Source organism: Dama dama, chromosome 16 (assembly GCF_033118175.1).
Source record: "Dama dama isolate Ldn47 chromosome 16, ASM3311817v1, whole genome shotgun sequence".
Lineage (NCBI taxonomy): Eukaryota > Metazoa > Chordata > Mammalia > Artiodactyla > Cervidae > Dama > Dama dama.
Genome location: NC_083696.1, coordinates 40,867,220 through 40,888,202, shown reverse-complemented (window position 1 = coordinate 40,888,202; position 20,983 = coordinate 40,867,220). Strand labels below are relative to the sequence as shown.

The window sequence follows — 20,983 nt, the reverse complement described above, 5'->3', positions numbered from 1 at the left end:
CTTTTGTTTCCCCACCCCCTCCATGGCAGAGGCAGAGACTGAGAGGCAGCCCCAGATGGCAGCTGGGTGGGGATCCCCCTGGTCACCCCAGCACATCTCTCAAGCCCTGCCTTCTTTGGAGAGTCCTTCAGTTCATCACCAAGAAGAGCTGAAAGAAGCTAAAACCTACGACCTCCTCCCTGGCCTTCACTGGGCCTCCTGGAGCCCAGTTTCTATGTTTCTATGGAGCCTGAATGGGCCTAGGCCCCAGCTGGGGGTGGCTAGAACCCTGGAATGATTCAGTCTACCCCCACCCTGCCATCTTCCAGATATCTCCAGCTGAGCAAAGATCAGAGTTCGGGGTGGTGGGGGGAGGGAGGGCTGAGCAGAGAGTAGGAGGCACAGTTGATAGTGGCTGAAATCCTGGCTCCCCAGGGAGTGGTCTGGGCCTGAGTCACCGTCTCGGCAAGAGCAGGAAGGTGGGCGAACGGCAGCAGCTTCTGCAGGCTGCAAGGACGAGCCCCTCCTCCCCCAGCCTTCTGTCACTCTATTCTCGGGTCGCTGCTGGCTCTGGTCTGAGGCCCCCACCAAGGCTACCACCACCTTGACCATGAGAGAGGAAACAGCAGGCTGGGGCCAGGGCAGGGCTTACAGGGAGTCAGCTGGCTCCGGAGGAGCAGCTGCTAGAGAGATGCCATCTTCTCTGAAGGGCCAGCTGGCCACGATGCCTGGGGCCAAGGAAAGTTCAGCCGGAGCAAGGACGCGAGAGACCCCATCAGAAAGACAAATGGCCTGAGCTATGAACGACCAATTTCCAGTGCCTACGACCACAGCCTCTCCAGCCCCACCTCAGGCCCTCCCCTAAATTAGCCGGATCCCAAACCAGAGCGCAGAGGACACCACCCTCACTTGCCACCACCACCGAGGAGGTGTGTGTGTGTTTAAAAATAAAAGGCATGACTCTGTGACTTGGCCAATTTAGTACTTGGGCCAGCACGATCGCCCAGCTCAGCTGTGATCCCTCCTTCCCCACGCTCCCGGGGCTGACCTCTGAAAGGAAAGGCAGAATGAATCACAGAGTGTGGAGTGAGTTCATCCAATAAAGAGGCCATTTACTGAGCACCTACTATTGCCAGTCTCTGTGCTCACTGCTTCCGCTGCGTCAGTTCATTCAAAGTGCTGCCCTCCCGTATTTGACTCAAGAGATGGCGCGCTGTGTGAGGGGATGGACTCTGGACCCAGGCTGCCTGGGGTCAAGACCGGGCTTTGCCAACTGCCAGCTGTGAGACTTGCCAAGTGACTCAGTTTTCCTGTGTCTCAGTCTCCCTGTCTATAAAATAGGATCATAATATGGCTATTGCATAGGGTGGCTGTGAAATCTACATGAGCTTACTCTTTACAATAGTTCCCGACCTATAATAAGCAGCCTGTATCTGTCATAAAGATGAGGGTGGTCGTATCCTGACAATGCTAATCAAACTGAGGCCTAGATGGGGGACTTGCACAGAGTTACACAGAGGTTAAGTAGGGCCAGGAGACTCAAAATGGTTGTTTTCTGTTTGGGGAGCATGCAGCAGTCCCATAACATAATCACCACTACCACGATCAAGTAGATATATATTTGTTTACAATTGAGTGGTGACTTCCTCCTGAGCAGTAAAAGGATTTGTGACAGAAGCCTGGAGGTTTCTGGAACATCCAAAGATCAAAAGAGTAAGGAAGGCGATTCAGGGAGGTGGCTTGGACTTTTTCTTTTGGCCTTTCTTTCAGAAACTCCTAATATTTGACAGATATTTAAAAAAAAAAATGGTTTTCCCATTTTATAAAAGGGGACCATAAGGCACTTGGAGGTGCAATGTTTGTCCTGCTTACTGGACAAGCAAGAGAGAAGTCTTCTTTGGCCTGACCTCCACTCTGATGGGTTCATGGAGGCTGAGATGCAGAGACTCTGAGAAGCACCAGACAAGCTGAGGCACTAGCTCTGATCTCATTCTCACTTCTGTCCTTCACCAACCAGGAATCTTAAAAGCGCTTTTACTCTGTCATTTCCTCCTCTCTGTTGAAGGTCTGGTCCCGAGAAGTGAGAGGAAGGCTGGGATGGACATCCACCTGTATGGACGACACTATGAACGACCACACGAACACTGAGCCAAACTAGCTTCAGGTCTGATCCTTCAACCTACACAGCAGCACAGATACTGCTGAAGCTCCTGGGGTTTTCCAATCTGATCCCACTTCCTTCTCCCCACCCCATTATCCTCGACATAACCACTACCCTGAATTCAGGGTGTATTATTCCCATATTTTCACTTCATAAATTTGAATCCATAAGCACAATGCAGTACTGTTTTACAGGTCTAAACTTTATACTAATATGTTTTATACAAATACAACTTTATACAAGTATGCTTGCCAGGTGGCACTAGTGGTAAAGAACCCGCCTGCCAATGAAGGAGATGTAAGATATGTGGGTTTGATCCCTGGGTCGGGAAGATCCCCTGGAGGAGGGCATGGCAACCCACTCCAGTATTCTCTGCCTGGAGAATCCCATGGACAGAGGAGCTTGGTGTAAAAAAAGCTCCCCTATGGGGCAGAGTTGTATAATCACAAAAAATGAGAAAGAGCAGTTCCCCACAGGGTTGCAGAGTCTGACAGGACCAAAGTGACTTAGCACACACCAACTTTATACAAATAGCACAATATTAAATGTACCATTTGGAAACTTTATGTCTAGCATGATGTTTCTGAGACACACATGACTTCATTCATTTTGACTACAGCTTATTTTAGCATATAATGATAACATGTTTTATTTCCCATTCTTCAGAGTCTGGACATCTATTAACACAAACAGTGAAGCAGTGGACATTTCTGCTGCGGGTCTCCTGCTGCACAGGGGTGAAAGGTTAACTGGGTGAGGGGCAGGCCCATCTCTGACTGTGTGAGGAGCTGCAAAACCTCCCAGCGGTCCTATCAATTCCCTGCCCCCACCCCATGCTTCCTCAGACACCTGAGCTTGCTGGACGAAATTTACCCTATCTTTTGACAGTCCAATAGCTGTGAAATAGCATCTCATTTCTCACTGTTGGTTTAATCTGCTCTCCTTGATTATTATTTTTTTTTAGATTTTTTTTTTTGATGTGGACCATTTTTTTTTTTTAAATGTGGATCATTTTTTAAAGTCTTTATTGAATTTGTTACAATATTGCTTCTGTTTTATGTTTTGGTTTTTTTGGCCCCGAGGCTTGTGGGATCTTAGCTCCTGGACCAGGGATTGAACCTGCACCCCGTGCATTGGCACCTGAAGTCTTAACCGCTGGACCACCAGAGGAGTCCTTCTTTGATAATTAATACATGGAAAATCTTGGCTGAGGCTTTTGTCCACCTGGTTCTTTTTTCTACAAAGTAGTTGACAGTTTCCAAATCTATGGAATAAATTCTTATACAGAACCAACCAGTGTTCTTTATAGCCGCCCCTTCTGTATTTCTTATTAAAACCCATGACAAAGAACCAAATAAACAAACAGCACTATCTCGACCAGGCTGAAGTCACAGGTAGAAGCTTCTAGTCTGAATATTTGTAATAAACTCTGGGTCCTGTGTAGAAGACCCATCACGCACCGATCATTTACACTACTGCATGTCATTCCACTGTAAACATCTATCAAAATCATTCATGAAAGCAATGAAGTGGGTCTTTCTCTAAAAACCAAAATAGAACATAATAGAAAATATCTGAGTGCATCGCACACATCCAATGTGAAACTAATTTCAAGTGTGTGTGTGTTGACATCAAAGGCATTTCTGACTGCAAACTGTAGTCAAAAAATTTCAGAAGCCACTGTCCAAGTTGCCCTGCCCCCATCTCCTTTCTTTCACTTCTGAATTATCCTGCAGACCACTGCCAAATTAATCTGACAAAAATCATTGCTTTTGCCCTGCCACTTCCCTGCTCAAAACCCTGCAATTTTCAAAAGCCTAGGCTTAATTTCAATTCCTCAGCATGGCACTGAAAGTGCTTACACTAGGGCCCCAACCAGAGTGCCAGCTCTCATCCACGAAGCTTCTATCCGAATCACTATTTATTAAACCCAAGCTGGCCTCCTGACTGCCCGCCCCCAACACTCTAGAAGCATTCCATCTCCATGCACTTTTCTCACACCAATTTTCTAACCTGTACCCACCCCTCTGTCGTTCCCCACTGCAATAGGAAACGCTCGCTAAGTCAACGTTCAGTTACAATCACATCCTCTGCTTGACGTCTTTCGGGATATGCTACATGGACGTTTAGTGATCCGCTGTCATTCCTGTGAACCCCTGGCACTTTTCATACACCAGATGAAGGCAAGGATCGATTCTTAAAGCCTTCGGAAAAGCCCCAATGGTTAGTGCTTGATATATGTTAAATCAACAAAGATTCACTGAGCGCTATCTATGTGCAACAAACTACACTGGGCTCTATTTAGTAGATCAGCCACCAGAATAATGGTTTTGGGACAACAACTCTAATAGCTTAACTGCCAATATGAAAACTACCTCAATACATTTACTTAGAGTAGAATAATCAAGCTGGCCAAAAGGTTTGCTCGGGTTTTTCCGCAAGATGTTATAGGAAAACCTGAACGAACTTCTTGGCCAACCCAATATAAGAAAATGCCTTTGACTAAGAAGCTGTGGGACTCAAGATACTTGACTCTTTCAAACTACTCCCAAATTAGGAAAAAGTCCCTTCCCCTCTTGTTACAAATGGCTGAAAGTAGAGTTTTATATCTGCACAAAACAATGTTGAATACAGAATCTCATGGGCTCCTCAATGGGCATTGCTACGCTCTTTATGGGCTTCCCATGTGGCACTAGTGGTAAAGAATCCGCCTGCCAATGCAGGAGACATAGGAGATGAAAGATGGATCCCTGGGTCTGGAAGATCCTCTGCAGGAGGAAAGAGCAACCTGTTCTAGAACTCTTGCCTGGAGAATCCTATGGAGAGAGGAGCCTGGCAGTCTCCAGTCCATGGGGCCACAAAGAGTCAGACAAAACTGAGCATATGGCTCCTTACAGAGGAGGAAAAAGCTTGGGGAGAGGTTGGCCTGTCCAAAGTCACAGAAGTGAGTGGTAAGGCTACCCCAGGCGGGGAGGCCCCATAGTAGGAAGGAACCAAGATGGCCCAGAATACGTGAAGGTCTGCAGGACACGGGACTTCCTCTATCACTTAATGTGTGAAGACTGATCATTTCCTGTAACTCACTACCAACCTGCTCATGTTAATCAGCTGAGCAAAGTCAGACACCTTCCTCTGGGATCCAGTCAACTTGGGGATGGTTTTCCCCTTTCCTAATGTTCCTGTTCAAGCACGGGAATTCTCAGGCTTCAGTTCCAGTTCTGCGAGGTGAATGAATTCAGATAAGTTGCTGAAGGGAGAAAATCAGACCTGAACTGCAAACCTCAAAGGGGAGATGCAGCGATGCTATCAGATAATGGATGGGAACATAATTTGCAAAGTTAAAAGTACTGTACAAATGTCAGATAGCAATGGTAGTGCCAGAGGGAAAAAAGCCTCCCCTGAGAAAATGTTTGCCACTGAACGGACGTCTCCCTCTGACCCAGCAGTTTACTGTCCTTGCTTTACATTCCATCCAGTGCATCTGACAATTACTGACTAGGGATCCACTACGTGCCACACACTACGTGTACATAGCGATGGAGAAGCCCCAGATCCTGCTCTCAGGGACTTTACCATGTGCGAGGCACATGTTTAGGATACACGGAGAGCGTCGGTGAACCATATGAGAAGCACCGTGGAGCTGAATGAAGGAGTTTGGGTGGGGGGTGGGTAGCAAAGGCAAAGGAGAGAACAGAGACGGAGTAGACTCGGAAGCCACTTCTTCATGTTAACGACAGCGTACTTAGACGCTCTTCAGTGCGGAAAGGCGCTTTTGCACATTTTTATCTTACATTTTTTCCTGAGTGAAGGCAAGTCAGTATATGGGAATATAGTCCTCATTCATACATCTAGTCAACATTTACGAATTGCCGGGAACAGTGCTAGGGCTACTATGGTGGCCAAGAGACAAGTGTTTTCAACAACTCATCGACTAGTGGGCTGACTGAAAAGCCAGCAATTCAAGGACAGACGCTAATAAGGGCCAGAGGAGTGGTACCCCATCAGCTCGGCAGGGTGTGCAGGGGCCATTTAGGGAAGACCCTCAGAGGAGGTGAAACCTGCCCTGACCTTTTTTTTTTTTACTTTTGGCTATGCTGGGTATCTGCTGCTGCATCGGGGCTGCTCTGTAGCTGGGGTGCAGACTTCTCGTGGTGGTGGCTTCTCCTGATGCAGAGCACGGGCTCGAGGCTGCACGGGCTCAGCGGCTGTGGCACATGCGCTCAGCTGCCTCAAGGCATGTGGGATCTTCCCGGACCATGGATCAAACCCATGTCCCCTGCAGTGGAGTCTTAACCACTGGACCAGCAGGGAAGCCGTGCCCTGACTCAAAGGATGAGTGGATGCTGGCCTGGAGGATGGTGGGTCAGGGGGAGGAAAGCATTTTGGGCAGAGGCAACAGTGGGCAGAGAGGAGCAGGGGCACAAGAGACCAGGAAAACCATGGACACAGGAGTGAAGTGGGGTAGCCAGATCCAGAAGGGCCTTATGAGACATGGCCGAGTTAGGCCTTTATCCTGAAGATGGTGGGGAGGGTACAGGGTGAGAACAGCGGGTAAAAAAAAGATGTTCCCTGAGGAATACCAATGTTTAAAGAGGCAGAAGAATCACAAACACAAAAATCAGATCTGTAGGGTTTCCATTCTTTTCACAACAGATCGGGTGACAAAGTTGAGAGTGCCCGCTGGAGGAAACAAGACGGAGAAAGACCAAGCGCTTGAGCAGGCCTGCTGTGAACGAGGGGGCCAGGGCCTGGCCTCAGCTCACCAGCTCCTGCCACATTTGTTTGTGTTGGCTTTAATTTCCTTTCTTCTGAATCAAACTCCTGAGCCTCTGGGTACAGGCCGATTTCTTTCAGCTGCACTCCTTTTTCCTTGTCGCTGAAGCCTAACATCATCATCAAGGTATGTGGTTCCAAGGAAGACAGGTGAGTAAGATTAAGGCCACTATCCTTACTACTACTTAATTCTCTCTCCACATCATAATAAAGACACATACACACCCAGGGAGAGAGGGAGTGACGGGGGGAGGAGGAGGGGAAAGAGAGAAGCACTTGGCTTAGGGCCAAGAGGGAGATCTGTGATCTGATATGTGAACGTCAAATGGCTTCCTCAGAGCAGGGCCCACTGCTTGGCCACCTTGCTGAGAGGCAGATGGGTGGATGGTGCAGGAAGGCAGCAAGGGCCCACTAAACAAACAGGTGGTGGGCGGGCCGCACGCACTGAGGAAGCAGAGAACAAAGGGCTCTTACTCTTCATGTGAAGTCCACAGTGCGCCAAGGGCACCAATATTGGACATTTCTCACTGTGACATTTTGAAAGCCCGGTCTAACCCAGAACAATGGTTGCCCTCTGGGGACTAAGGGCTTCGTGCCCCTAGGCCTTATTCGATGATGGCCGGCATATCCTATGTGCTTGGTGAACTTGACCTTGGGCATCAGCCTCCCATGACGGCTCTACGTCACTCTAGTCTCTTCCCCCACTGAGAATTCCAGTCGCAGATGAATGGATGGATTCATTCTGGGAGCAGGAAAACCACTCCAGGAGTGAATCAGAAGGATCCAGCCCCGGTCCTCTTGCCAGCCATTGAGCCAGGAACTGAGTGTGATTGTGTGCCCAGGCGCCGGTGCTGTTCCCCTCTCAGGGAGAGAGGGTCAGGGTCCACGCAAGAGATGACGTAGAAGCCCTCTAAGGAGGAAGAGAAAGGAACCTCAGCTTTGAGGGACAAAGCCACCCTTTTGGTTGTGACCCTGAATCCAAGGAGGAGGCAAGACGTGTGTGTACTGGTAAATTAATTCTACTGGATAATATCTCAGCTTTGGCTGGACAGTTACTTGTCAATTTCAATTCTCTCCAGCCTGAAAGGCTTTAGGAAATAGGCTACTAGTTTTTTCAGGAAAAAAAGGTTTTTGTGATTCAGGTGGAAACAATGTATCTCAGATCACCCAGAGAATCCTTTAGCTTCAGTGGTCTCTGCTCTGCTCCTCCCCTGATTTGTGAAAAAAAAACAGACAGATTCACTCTTAAGAACTGTAAATGCCAGTCTAAGCAATGTAAAGCACCTGTACTGTCTGCTTTTCATTTTAAGGATATTAGGTATGAGAACTCCAAAGATTCAAGATGCAGCAGGTAAGAAGACATCTATCTCACAAAGTAAGGGGACCCTGGTTGACCCTTTAAGGAAGCAGTTCCTCTGGGAAGTGGAACTGAAGGATTGCCGCTTTGCCCGTCACTGAGTTATAACAAGATGGGAAAGTCAGCTTTTTAAGCCTCCAGCTCCCTACCGGCCTCCTGAAGCAAAGGTGAAGGGAAAAGGAGCAGCTCCTGCTGGGGCTTGTTAGGGGTTGCCCCGGGCTGTCCTCCGCGTGCTGGGGCAGGTTGTCTTATATCTGTCAGTCTTCACTAAGAAGCAAGGCAGGTGGGTAGAAATGGCTCACATTTACACTACAGAGCTGTCCTTGAGACTGAATGACGTCAGCAGCTTGTGGCCAGAACTTAGTTCCCACAGATGGCCAAACGTGAGCCTGCACGAGCCTTCCTAGAATATTCTACTATCTTTGCTCATTCATAACTAGCTATCATCATGCACTTCTGGTAAAGAAACAGACTAGACTCTGAGGAGAGAGTGGCAAAGATGATCCCTATGCTAACATAACTTGGATTCCAAAAGGATTGATTCATCCTGTACATCTTTGGTGGGGGCGGGGGGGGGGGGGCAATTCATTCAGACCAGCACACCTATTGTGTTTATTGTGTTGGTTGGATGCCCTGAGATCTGGAGTTGTGAATGTGTAGGCCCTTGGGCCTGAGGGTAAGGTCCTTCAAGCAAACTGAGTTTTACAAAAGAAATCAGCTATTGAATAATAACAAGTGTTTATCACCAGTTAAGTATCAGACAGTTCCATAGCAACGCACCTGCCAGCCCTTTAGTTGTGACTCTACTCTGAACCTCCCTCGCTTCTCTTCTCTCGGCCTGATCCTTCCCATAACATTTACACTTACTTATGCTAACTGGGAAAGCAATGAAGGGGTAATGGCTCTGGAAACGATGAAAGCTAGTCTGATCCTGTACCGACAGGGTGGGTGTGTAATTCTGGCATCTTCCAAAAAAGCAGCACGGTTTGTCTCTTGAGGACTAAATGGGGCAAAGGTTACTCTTCTGAAGGCAAAAGGGGTTTTGGTCCATGAGGGGGGCTCAGATTGTCAGAGTGAGGGCCACCGGGCAGCGGTGGAGAGATGCTCACGAGGGGAGAAAGAAGTAGATATTTCTCAACGGATATCTAGAAAAGGAGGGAACAGGAGAGTCCCTCCCTTCACGCTGTCGAGAGAAGACGGACCGGACCGGCTCCTTGGAACAACGTCAGGAAACAAACGCAAGATCCCACGCTAAAGGGATCCCACGCCTCACCTCCCGGTGAGGCCTGCGGAGAGATGAAGCCTGCCAGCAAGCACCGGAGCAAGGCCCCTTGAACGACCCTAAATCCGGGGCCAGTCGGGCCCTGCTCCGGGGCGAAGGGTCCGCGGGCAGCAGGGACCAAGGGACACAACTCGGACGAACGCAGGGCAAAGCGCTTTGCGGGCCGGGGGCTCCAGCGGTTCCCGCCGCCTGGCCTCACTCACCAACTCATGATCCAGAACCTTGCCCTGCCACCGGGGTCCTCAGCTGCAACTCAGTCCTGGGAGATCGCTTCCGGATTCAACCAGTCTCCAGGAAGTGACGTTAGCCCCGCCCCCTCTGCCGGAAGAGGCGATCTGGAGGAAGGGTGGGGGTGGGGGCGCGGCGCGTTAACCCTTCCGCTGCCGCTTGCTTCCGAGGTGTTGCCCTGGCCCGCGACCCTCAAGCGTTGGCTTAGGGGCTCCAAAGGACTCAGGCTGTGGCGGGGGCTAGAGGACCCCTGGGTGCGTTTTGTTCCTTAAACGCTGACTTGGTAAAATTCTCTTCCACAGACGACACGTGTTGCTTAACCGCCGATTGCCTTAGTTCTTCAGTCTGTAAAGAGATTTCTCATCCAGGGAGGGTAGCAGTAACTAATTGGGGGTCGGGGTGGGGGAGGGCGAGAGGAGGACGATGAAGGAGGGGGTGTGATGGATGGAAACTGATATTCACTGTATGGTCTTTTGTATCTTATACATTTTCTACTGGGTACGTAGTTACCTGTTACGAACAAAGAAATAAATGGATCTTTCTGCTCCTCCAAGATGGCACAGGGCTGTGAATAGAAATAAAATAGGTGCTTTTCAGGTTGGAATGTTCTGTGGATTTATTCAACAGAAGAAGACGAAGAGTAAGCGTTGTTCCCGGTCTTCCACCTGTGCTCCCCACTACAGAACCCAAATGATGTGAATGGTCCCATTCTTTGTTCTCATTCATCTAACAAATATTCACTGTGCCAGGCACTGCACTAACTTCAAGAATACAACCATGGGAAAACAGTATAGATCCTGTGTTTACACTCTCCCAGAGCTACTTACCTGGCAGTTAGGCAGTTACAAGTGTTCGCCAGGCTCCTCTCTCCATGGAATTCTCCAAGCAAGGATACTGGAGTGGATAGCCGTTCCCTTCTCCAGGGGAATCTTCCTGACCCAGGGATAAAACCTGGGTCTCCCACTTTGCAGGCAGATTCTTTACCATCTGAACCACCAGAGAAGCCCCTGTAGGGAGAGGTAGTCAGGCAACTAAATAATAGTGTATAATGGGAAAGAATAAGGCACTATGGCAGCCTGTAAGGAGCCCCCCTAAACTGCACATGAGGTTTTTGTGAAGGCTTCTGGGAGAAGCCAATGTGTAAGCCACCTCCTGATGGCAAATCAGGCTGCCTGGGTGAGACTGAAGGGAGGCTTGGTGAAGATGCAGGCAGGGGGAACCTACCCTGACTGAGAAGAGGACTGAGTTTCAGGCAAGCAACTCATTTGCCTTGGGTCTTCTAAAGTCAGATTTCAGGGCCTAAGTTCCTGCTAAGCTACCTGGGGACCTGGGCCAAGTTGATCTCCTTACCCCTTAGAACCTCTCTGCCTTAAAAGAGAGAACAGCAGGCAGTGAAGCTACAGGTTACTGCTGGGGCCCCAAGGGCCTTCCCTCTAGGTATTCTCCTCCTTCACATAGGCTTCACCGTTACTGGGGCTACTTGGAGAGTAGTTAAGCTTGTGAACTAGAACAGCGGTCCCCAATCTTTTTGGCACCAGGGCCTGGTTTTGTGGAAGACAGTTTTTCCATGATGCTGGCTGGGGGTGGGGTGGGGCAGATGGTCCAGTGGTACTGAGAGTGATGGGGAGGCGCACATGAAGCTTTGCTTGCTCCCTGCTGCTCACCTTCTGCTAAGTGGTCCATTAGTGGCCCCCCTAATGGGGGTTGGGTACCCCTGAACTAGAGCAAGGAAATGTATGATTTTTTAAAGATTTAATTTTGTTTAAATTGGAGGATAATTGCTTTACGGCATTGTGTTGTTTTCCGCTGTACATCAACATGAATCGTGCTGAGTGCTAAGTCACTTCAGTCATGTCTGACTCTCTGTGACCTGATGGACTGTAGCCTGTCAGGTTCCTCTGTCCACAGGATTCTCCAGGCAAGAACTGGAGTGGGTTGCCATTCCCTTCTCCAGAGAGATTCACAATCCAGGGGTCAAACCTGGGTCTCTTATGTCTCCTAAGTTGTGTTGGTTTCTGCCATACATCATTGTGAATCAGCTATAAGTATACATGTATCTTCTCCCTCTTGAGCCTCTCCCCCACCCACACCCCCCCAGAAATGTTTGATTTATTCTGACCTCCCAGGGTAGGGAGGAGGGCTTGACCAGGGGGAACAGGGGAGCTCATAAGGTCATCCACAGGGAGTAGTCTCTCATTTTTATTTTCTGTTTCCATTCTTGAGGGTATATGACTCAACAGAGGTTTTTCCAGCGGAGGGTGGGCCCCCAAGCACATCACACAGATTGGCTCCATCACCGTGTTACTCCTCAGGAGACAGGCCAAAGTGAGCAGCAGCGTAGCCTTGAAGAGCAGAGAGGAGGAAGGGAAGTCACCACAGGGCAGTGAGGGCAGAGTGGACAAATGGAGGGACGGTCCTTGCTGCTTCGTCCCGGATGGATGGAGGGCGATGTGCTCACGAGCCTCCTGGAATTTCAGCACCTGTGCATGGCTCCCCCACCTGCTTCCTCATTTCCCCAAACTCTGTCTCCCCTGGTTATTGCCCCACAGTGCTAAAGAACTTCCAAGTATTAGCCTAGCCAACCACCATATCCCAGGGGAAGTCTGTTTCAGGGCTGTGGGATGGAAACCACATCCTGCAGGGCAAGAATGATGAATTCCAGATTAAGAATCTGGAGGAGTCCTGGGCTCTGGTTCTTTGACCCCAAGATGACCTCAGGCAAGTCACAGCTCTTTTCTGGGCCTTGATTCCCTCTTTGAGAAGATGAGTGGATGGATCTCATCACCAAAGTCACTAGTATTTTGAGGTTCCAAGTCAACCGTTGACTCCAGAGGCCCCCAGGAAACAGAAGAATAGGAGAGGCATATGAGATGGGGCTTGAGCAGGGAGAGGCAAGCCCAGAGAAGTGAGCAGGTTTGAGGAATCATCGATGTCTGGAGATGAAGCCAAACACGTACCTTCTGGAATGAAAGGATTCAGCCTGAGGCCCCCCTGGGGCTGTACTGCTTACCTTTGACCCCAAAACTTTCATGTAGCCTGCATGACCTTTACTGGGAAGAGTGCTGGCCTCCCAGGAGTCTGTAAGGAGAGTGTCTGCTCTGAGCAGAGCTCCATCTCCCTACTGTGGCTCATTGGCTCAGCTTGAGGCGTGCTGGGCTGAGGGTGGATGCTGGGCTCTGGCAGGCATCCTGCTATCCCATGAACCCACGAGCTTCCCTCCATGAACATGACATCCATGTGGCATTGATCCATGGGGAACTGAGCACAAGGAAGGACAAACACCTCCCACTGTTGGGGGAAACTCAGCTGTCGGGGCTCCAGACCCAGGGCTGGGAGCTTGTCTTGCTCTTCTATAACCAGCCCACTCCAGTATTCTTGCCTGGAGAATCCCATGGACAGAGGAGCCAGGCAGGCTACAGTCCATAAGGTCCCACAGAGTTGGACACAACAAAAGTGATTTAGCACACATGCATACAACCAGCATGATACAGGTTGACCCTGGCCCTTCATGGTGGGGGATGGACTAGAATATGAGCAAATTCAGTTTCTAAGTGGAAGCAGAGAGTGGAGGAGTTTTGGATAGAGGTATCAATAGATGCTCCTGGTTTCAAGCCAGGTGACTATTGCATTCTCCCCAGAAGCCTGAGCCAGAAGTTAAGAGTGTTCAGGTGGCAGGGACAAAGCTATTTATCAGAAGGAAAGCAGCTTAAGGGGTTTCCTGGGTGGCTCAGTGGTAAAGAATCCACTTGCAAATGCAGGGGACGCAGGTTTGATCTCTGGGTCTGGAAGATTCCCCTGGAGGAGGAAATGGCAACCCATTCCAGTATTCTTGCCTGGAAAATCCCACGGACAGAGGAGGCTGGTGGGCTATAGTCCATGGAGTCACAAAGTGTTGGTTGCGAATGAGCATGAGCACAAACGACGCAGCAGCAGAACTAGCTTTGCCACCTGACTTCTCTTTGGAGTTTTTCACGCAGTAATTGGCAAGCAGCTGCTCCCTGTTAACCCTCATCTTTGAGTTTGTCATATACACCCTCCCCCAGCTTCCCCACACAGAAGTCTAGGGAGTGCTGGAGTGCTGTGCTGAGGATTCTGGGTAATCTTCCTATTGGTGGGGAAATTCCTCCTATTGGTTGACTAGCAATGTCTGCCATAGATGAGTAAGGGGAATATGATGGTATACATTCCACTTTATTATGCTGTTGTTATTATTTTTATGAGTTAACTGAGCAATCATGATATGCCAGGCACTATTCTAAGCAGTTCCCATTTAATCTTTTTTTAAAAAAAAATATTTATTTATTTTTGACTGTGCTGGGTCTTTGTTGTTGCTTGGGCTTTTCTCTAGTTCTGGAGAGTGGCGGCTACTCTTCATTGTGAAGCCTGGGCTCTAGGGAACTCGGGCTTCAGCAGTTATGGTTCCTGGGTTCTAGAACACAGACTTGGTAGTTGTGGTGCATGGGCTTAGTTGCTCCAAGACACATGGGATCTTCCTGGATCAGGGATCAAACCTGTGTCTCCTGCATTGGCAGGCAGATTCTTTACCATTGAGCCACCAGGGAAGCACCCCCCCTCCCCTAACCCATTTAATCTTCACAACAACCCTACTAGGTAGGTACAGTTATTATTATCCACATGAAGTACAGTCAGTAAGTAGTGAAATGGAGATTCCAACGTGGGCAACCTGACCTGTGGCCGCGTTGGGGTGAAAGGAGGGGCAGCACATGACCAGGCACCTAACAAAAAGTTGACATTCAGCCTCAGCCTCAGCCTGGGAGCTTTTATGTGCTTCCTCCACTTTGGGGTGACCAGCAGGTGGCAGCACCTGGCAGGGTGAGGGGAAAGGGCAGATCCCAACTTGGCATGGGAGACCTTTAGGGATCAGACAGCCCAGATATGGAGGAAAGCAAGAACAAGTGAGGGCGTGGAGGAAGTCTCGCCAAGGGACCAGAGGAGGAGAGACTGAGCCTCAGGCCCACACTGGAGCTGCTACGGCCAATGCTTTAGTTCCATCTGCAGCATGAGTCTCTCAGCTTGCATTTCATGGTGCCTGCTGTGGGCTTTTTTTTTTCTCCTCCACTCTGGGAGAATGACTAACTTTAAGGACTAAAAAAAAAAGTGTTTTGATTACACTGCCTTTTTACCAACTGGGAGCATTAGTCACCGTGGATTGCTGCAGATAACGGGGAAGGCAAGCAGCATCCCCCTCCTCCCCCTCCTGCTCCCTGATTAGCTCACAGAAGCCAGGGAGGAGATGCGAGTTAGAGAGAGAGAGCGCACCAGGAGGGAAAACAGTCCCCTGGGACCACACACGCCCCAGGCATCAGTCCAAGGGGTGCTAGGTCAAGCCTGTGCAGCACCCAGTGGCTTACCCCACGGCAGCAGGAGCCCACTGGAAAGAGAACTGGTGGGAGGGGTACTGAGCCCATGGTTCCCCTCAGTCCATGCTGGCTTTGGGTGACCTGTTCCTCCGGATGGGTCCACCAAGATCAAGTCAGAGGAAGTCCCTGAAGATGCAGCTCCCAGAATGGAGCATTGGCTGTCAAGGATGAGGGACAGCATGGTGGAGTTGTGATGGCTGTGATGTGGGGCTGGTACCCAGGCTGTGGTGGGGCTAAGGACTGCTTTGGTCTGGGGTCCTCAGGGCTTGGACGGACTGGGCTTGCAAAGTTCCTGCAGGTGGTGATGGTGCCCACTTTCCAAACCCCACTCTTCAGCATGCTCCCTTCCTCTCCATCCCCAAGGGGGAGGTATCTAGTACTTTGGCCTCACCCTTCTACCCAAGTGGCCTTCTTGGCACTCGCTGTGGTACTGGTGGAGCAGGAAAGCTAAGGCATTCTCCCAGTCTGGCCTGTTTGCCAGGGTGCCAGAGATGGGAGCTCTGTGCCTGGTTGGAGACGGGAAGTAGCGAGGGATGGCGCTCTGCTGCGTCAGGGACAGGCTGGCCCTGCAAATCCTGTTCTCTGGGCCCAGCACTGCAGCCTGTTCCCCCCACGGTGTTGCGCCACCTGGGGAAGAAGTCAGTTCTCTGAGTGGCCCTAGTAGGCCGCTCATGGATGTCTCTGTGAAGAATTCCAAGAATCAGGATGAATTAGCACTGGACTCTAACAGTAAAGAAAAAAGCAACAGATTTACTTCTCTATCTCCCAGGATCAAGGCACTTCATCTTGATTTTGCTGATTCTCTTTTAAAACAAAACATTTATGAATAAACAACCAGGTCCTACTATATAGCACAGGTGGCTATATTCAATATCTTGTGATAAACCATAATGGAAAAAATTATTTAAAAAAAAAGAATATATATATGTGTATAAGTGTTAGTCTCTCCCACTCCTTGTGACCCTATGGACCGCAGCCCACCAGGCTCCTCTGTCCATGAGATTTTCCAGGCAAGGATACTGGAGTGGGTTGCCATTTCCTTCTCCAGGGGATCTTCCCAACCCAGGGATCGAACCCGGGTCTCCTGCACTGCAGGCAGACTCTACCAACTGAGCTACAAGGGAAGCCCATATATGTGTATATCTGAGTCACTTTGCTGTGTGGCAGAGATCGGCCCAACATGGTAAATCAGCTATGCTCCAATAAAAAATTCAGCAAAAAAAAATCCACAGGTGTCCTGTGTTCACCAATCTCAAGAAGCATATATATATGTATATATATACATATGATATATATATGCTATGTACATATGTGCCACCTTAGAGCAAATGGGACTAAAAGAGGAAGAAGGCCAGGTTTTCTCACTCTCAGCCCCCGGAGCCATCGCTGCAGTTGGGGATGCTTGGGTGCTGGGGTCACTGTGTGGTTTGTCCCATCAGCCCTGGCCTGTCTCTTCAGGCTTTGCTCTTCTCAGTGTCTTACCACTGGCCTCTAAGTGCTGCCCAGCCCCATTCTCTGCCCTCTGAAGTTCGCCATAATAATAACTACCACTGGCATTTATTGATACTGGGTTAAGCATTTGGCATGCATTAGACAGTGTCTCTTTCACAGTAACCTGATAAGGCAGCTCCTCTGATTATCTCCTTTTCATCAACGAGGAAACCGAGGCTGAACCTATTCCCCAAGGTCAAAGTGTCGGTCAAATGAGAACAACAGGTTGTTTAAGTCCCGGTTGTGGAAAAGTAGCAGGAGGGCAGGGAGCCGGCATTTATGGGGGACTCAGTCTCACATGTCTCCTTAGGCTCTGCCGTGAAGGAGGACAATGAGGCTTGAAGGGCTTGATCACAGGAAAGTCTTGCTGAAAGTCACACGGAAGTCCTAGCTGCAAAGCATGTTCTCCAGCCCTGCATTGTCCAGGGGTCAGCTTACAGCCTGGGGAGGGGTGCTCACTGGGGGCAGTATGTGGGGGGGGATATTCTTGGAGTTGATTGTGGGTGATGGAGTGGCCTCTGCACTTTTGCCCGCTGGCGAGGATGGCTACCCGTTCCCAGGTGAAGCCACAGGGCATCCCAGGAGGGCACAGCCCCCAGGAAAGCATGGCTTTCCTGGGAAATCCTTGCAGGTCCTGTGGGTGGTGAGGAGCAGATCTGGAGAGCGGGGTGGGGAGGACTGCCCCAGTCTGACCTCGCTCCAGGCCTGGCTGCCCAGTGTCCACCCCCTGCTGCTGTGGCCGAGACAGCCCCCAGACACCGGCAGAGCAGGTGGCAATTATCCCGGGGCACTGATTACACCACAGGGCTGGTCAGAGCCCCAAATAGCCCAGCAGTGCAGCCTGGCATAGGGAGTGGGAGGAGGGGGGTCCCACTGGGGGTGAAGGGGCAGGACCGAGAGGGTGCACGGGGTGGATGTGTTTGAAAGGACTTGGGGAGTGGAGGAGGAGTCCACCACATCAAGGCTTCTGCCTTTTGGGCAGGCAAGGGCTCTCAAAGCAAGGAATGAGTCCCCATTGCCGCAGGGCGACCCAGAGGGATTAGATGGGGCAGACACCATTACTCCAGGATAAATCTGGTCACGCTGAGAAGGTGGTACCCAGCATGAGCAGGGATGTCAAGGGGGGCGCATAGCTGTAGAGGAAGAACCAGTGATGCCCCTGAGTCCTGGCCAGTGGTACCTTTGAACTGATCAGGAAAGCGTCCCCAAAGAAGGCACGTGGGGAGGGAAGGGAGACTAATTGAGTATGAGGAGGGGACTGGGGGCACACCTCCCCCAAACCCTGCAGAGCTAGGACAAAGTCTGTGTACAATACAGGTCTTAGACCCTCCTGCGGCCACCCCTTGCCTTACGTGGAACTGCAACTTCCTGGGTCCCACGGACCCTCCCTCAGGGTGGTCTTCAACCAGAAGTAAAGGCAGGTGGATGCGGGCATGGGGGGCTGGAGTCTGGGGGCTGGACCAGAACCTTTGGGTTGGGGCATCCTCCAAGACGAGGCTCTTCAACCCCTCTGTGTCTAACTGCCCTCCTTCTACCAAAGCCACAGACTCTGGACTTCTCTGAGGTGTCACTGAAGACTTCAGACCTTTGGGGTCAGCATCTCTTCCCAGCAAGGGCTGAGGGATAGGGGAGGGGGGCCAACCCAGTTTCTTAAGCAAGCTATGGGAAAGTCAGGGGCTGGACCCTGAGGGCGCTCTGATGCAGTGAGTGGCAGGGTTCCTCCAGGGCCTCTCTGATCTGCCTCCCACAACCCTGGACACGGCATCTTTAGAGGCTTGGTTGGTGCAAGTGTATGAGTGCCCAGAATGATTGAACTGGAGGGGGTATATTGCATGAAAATGAAATAGAAAAAGAGAAATATATTCCCCAGCATGGACCCCATTTTCCTTCTTGTGTAAATATAGATGCCTTTGTGTTGATCCCTCTGCCCCGCTACTACTTTGAGAGTCCGAAACTACAGCAGCTTCCAATCTGGTCAGCCAGGGTTGTGGGGGTGAAGAAGTGGGGGTTGAGTTCTTGGCCCGTCCCCCACACCCAAGAGCTACAGCAGAGGACAGAATTCTTCCAGATATTTGCCACTTTGGGGTCAAGGCCTCAAGGTTGGGCAGAAAACTGGTTTCCTGAAGCCCCTGATAGTTTTTTTGGCGGGGGGAGGTGGGGTGTGGTGGTCCCCCGGACCCACCATGCCCAGCCTTGGGGCTCCTTCACTCCAACCTGTGGGACCCAGCACCTGCCCGAAAGCCACCTGTGAGCGCACCAGACCCAGGTCAGAGAAGGAGGTTGTCAGTGGCTCCAAACCACCTCTCTCAGGAACTCTGCTGCTAATCCAAATAAGATAGGGAAAAGGCAGTGGGAGGAAATGATAGTTTCATGGTTATTTTCAGAAAGGAAACAAAAAAAAAAAAATGCAAACAGGAGCACACCCTGCATTTTGGTACAAAATCTAGGAGTCTTGGGGAAAAGAACCTAGAGTTCTTCTTGTCCTTTCACCAGATGCTGGGGAGGGGCTTCCCCAGGCTGGTGGGGACCTCGAGTTGCTTTTTCTCAGGGGGAAAGGAAGTTGAGGGGCCTGCAAGGACCCCCTCTGATGAAGGCAGGCCGAGAGAAGCTGAGGTGCCTCTGTCTTGGGGGCAGACAGGGGCCCACCCTTTTGAGGGTGGAGTTGGAGGGGATGCGGTGGAGGAGCGAGCAGAGAACTGGGAAATTCTGGAGCTGAAGCTTGTAGAGTGCAGTGGCGTGTGTAGGATTGGTGGGTTGGGAGGGCGTGTTCTTGGAGCACACAGCAGAGAGAGAAATCAAGAAGAGGGAGGGAGGGCAGGAGAGACTGCTTGCGGGACAATGGAGTGGGGCAACTGTGAGCAAGTGTGCAGAGCAAGTGTACAAAGATGAGAGCCGTGCCCCCACGGCTGCACACGGAAGAGACTGCCGAGGGCCCCGCCAGATGCCGTGTGAACAGACAGCAGAACCCTCTTCTTGTTCCCAGAGGGAAACTAGGCCTTGCTTTGTAACCTCTGCGTTTCCCTAGATGAGGTGGGGGCAGTGCAGAGGGAGGTGGTGACCTGAGCCTCTGCGGGGAGGCTGGCGGGTCTGGAGGCCTGTTCTCAGAGATTTTATGGGGTTTGGAGATTCTTATAAGAAAATCATCGGAGACTGGAGGGTAGGGATTGTGGATGGGAGAGAGCTAGTCCCCAGAGCAAGGGGCAAAGTGAGCTAAGAAACTCAAATGGATGCAGAAGAGGTGTTGTTCTCAGTGTAGGGGTAAGAAAGAGCTGAGAAGGAGCAGACCTAAGAGAACCAAAGAGGACCTTGGGAAATGGGCTGGCCAGTGTCCTGCCTGAGGCAGGCGAGGTATCATTATCCTCATTTCAGAGATGTGTCATCTGAGGCTCAGAGAGTTGAGTTAGTTGCTGTGTCCAACTTGCCCTGAATACTTGGAGGAGGTACTGCCAGGGGAGATGGGCAGGAAGAATACTCAGACAAGATACTGGGCGGTTCAGTGGGTGATGAGGGCAGTTCATGGGGCTGACCTAGGAAGGCCCACCAGGTACTGTGCCAGGGAGGACAAAGTTAGGCTGAATCTCAGGGAAATCCTTGTCCTGGGAGGCCTCTTCTACTTTCATGGAAAGGATGTGTCTTCCCTCCCAGCCTGCTAAACCAGACCAAGCCCTGGAACCTGGGAGGGTTGGGGAGGAGATGGAGGTAATGACTCAACCCATCCGACACAGGCTTGACCCAGGGATGGTTGGGAAACCCAGCAGACGCTCCAGTGGGGTGAAGGGTTGGAATAAATAGGTGATGTTGGAGATAAGAGAAAGTGGGTGTGCCAGCCCAGCCCGGCCAGGAGGGGCTGCTGGCAGCCTGCTGAGGAGGGTGGGGAGGAGAACACTTGGATTTTGGGGTTCAGAAGAAGAAATGAGGTTCCAGAACCTCCTGGGAGGCCTTTCCTGGGACAAGGTCCTGGCGGCAGAGGCTCAGGGGGTGGCTTTGGGGCTAAAAATCCAGCCATGGAGGACTCCCAGCAGTGCGAGTCTTCAGGATGGAGACCCACAGGCAGAGCTCTTAAGCCCTCCTGCTCCCTTATCAGGGCAGCGGCTCCCTCCGAAACCGGCCACCCTCTGGGGCCTTCTAGTCCACAGGTGGGAGGCTGATCCATTCACGCATCTCAGGCCTCTCTGAGAGCATTTAGACTGACTGGGACCCCAAACCAGGGGATCTCATCCCATACCAGTTTCTATGCAGGCAAATGAGGGGGACAAAGGGTTTCCTAGGTGGCACCAGTGGTAAAGAACCCGCCTGCCAATGCAGCAGACGCAGGAGACACGGACTCGATC

General features: G+C 50.8%; 1 protein-coding gene across 1 annotated transcript in view; it reads right to left on the bottom strand.

Annotated features, from left to right (window-relative positions):
* The window catches only part of BIN3 (bridging integrator 3), a 50,196-nt gene extending 40,323 nt beyond the window's left edge, over positions 1-9,873 (bottom strand). Inside the window, exon 1 of the mRNA XM_061163906.1 lies at positions 9,756-9,873. Coding sequence (XP_061019889.1) covers positions 9,756-9,763 — 8 coding nt within the window. The 5' untranslated portion in view covers positions 9,764-9,873. The remainder of the gene's footprint in view (positions 1-9,755) is intronic.
* Between the last annotated feature and the right edge of the window lie 11,110 nt (positions 9,874-20,983).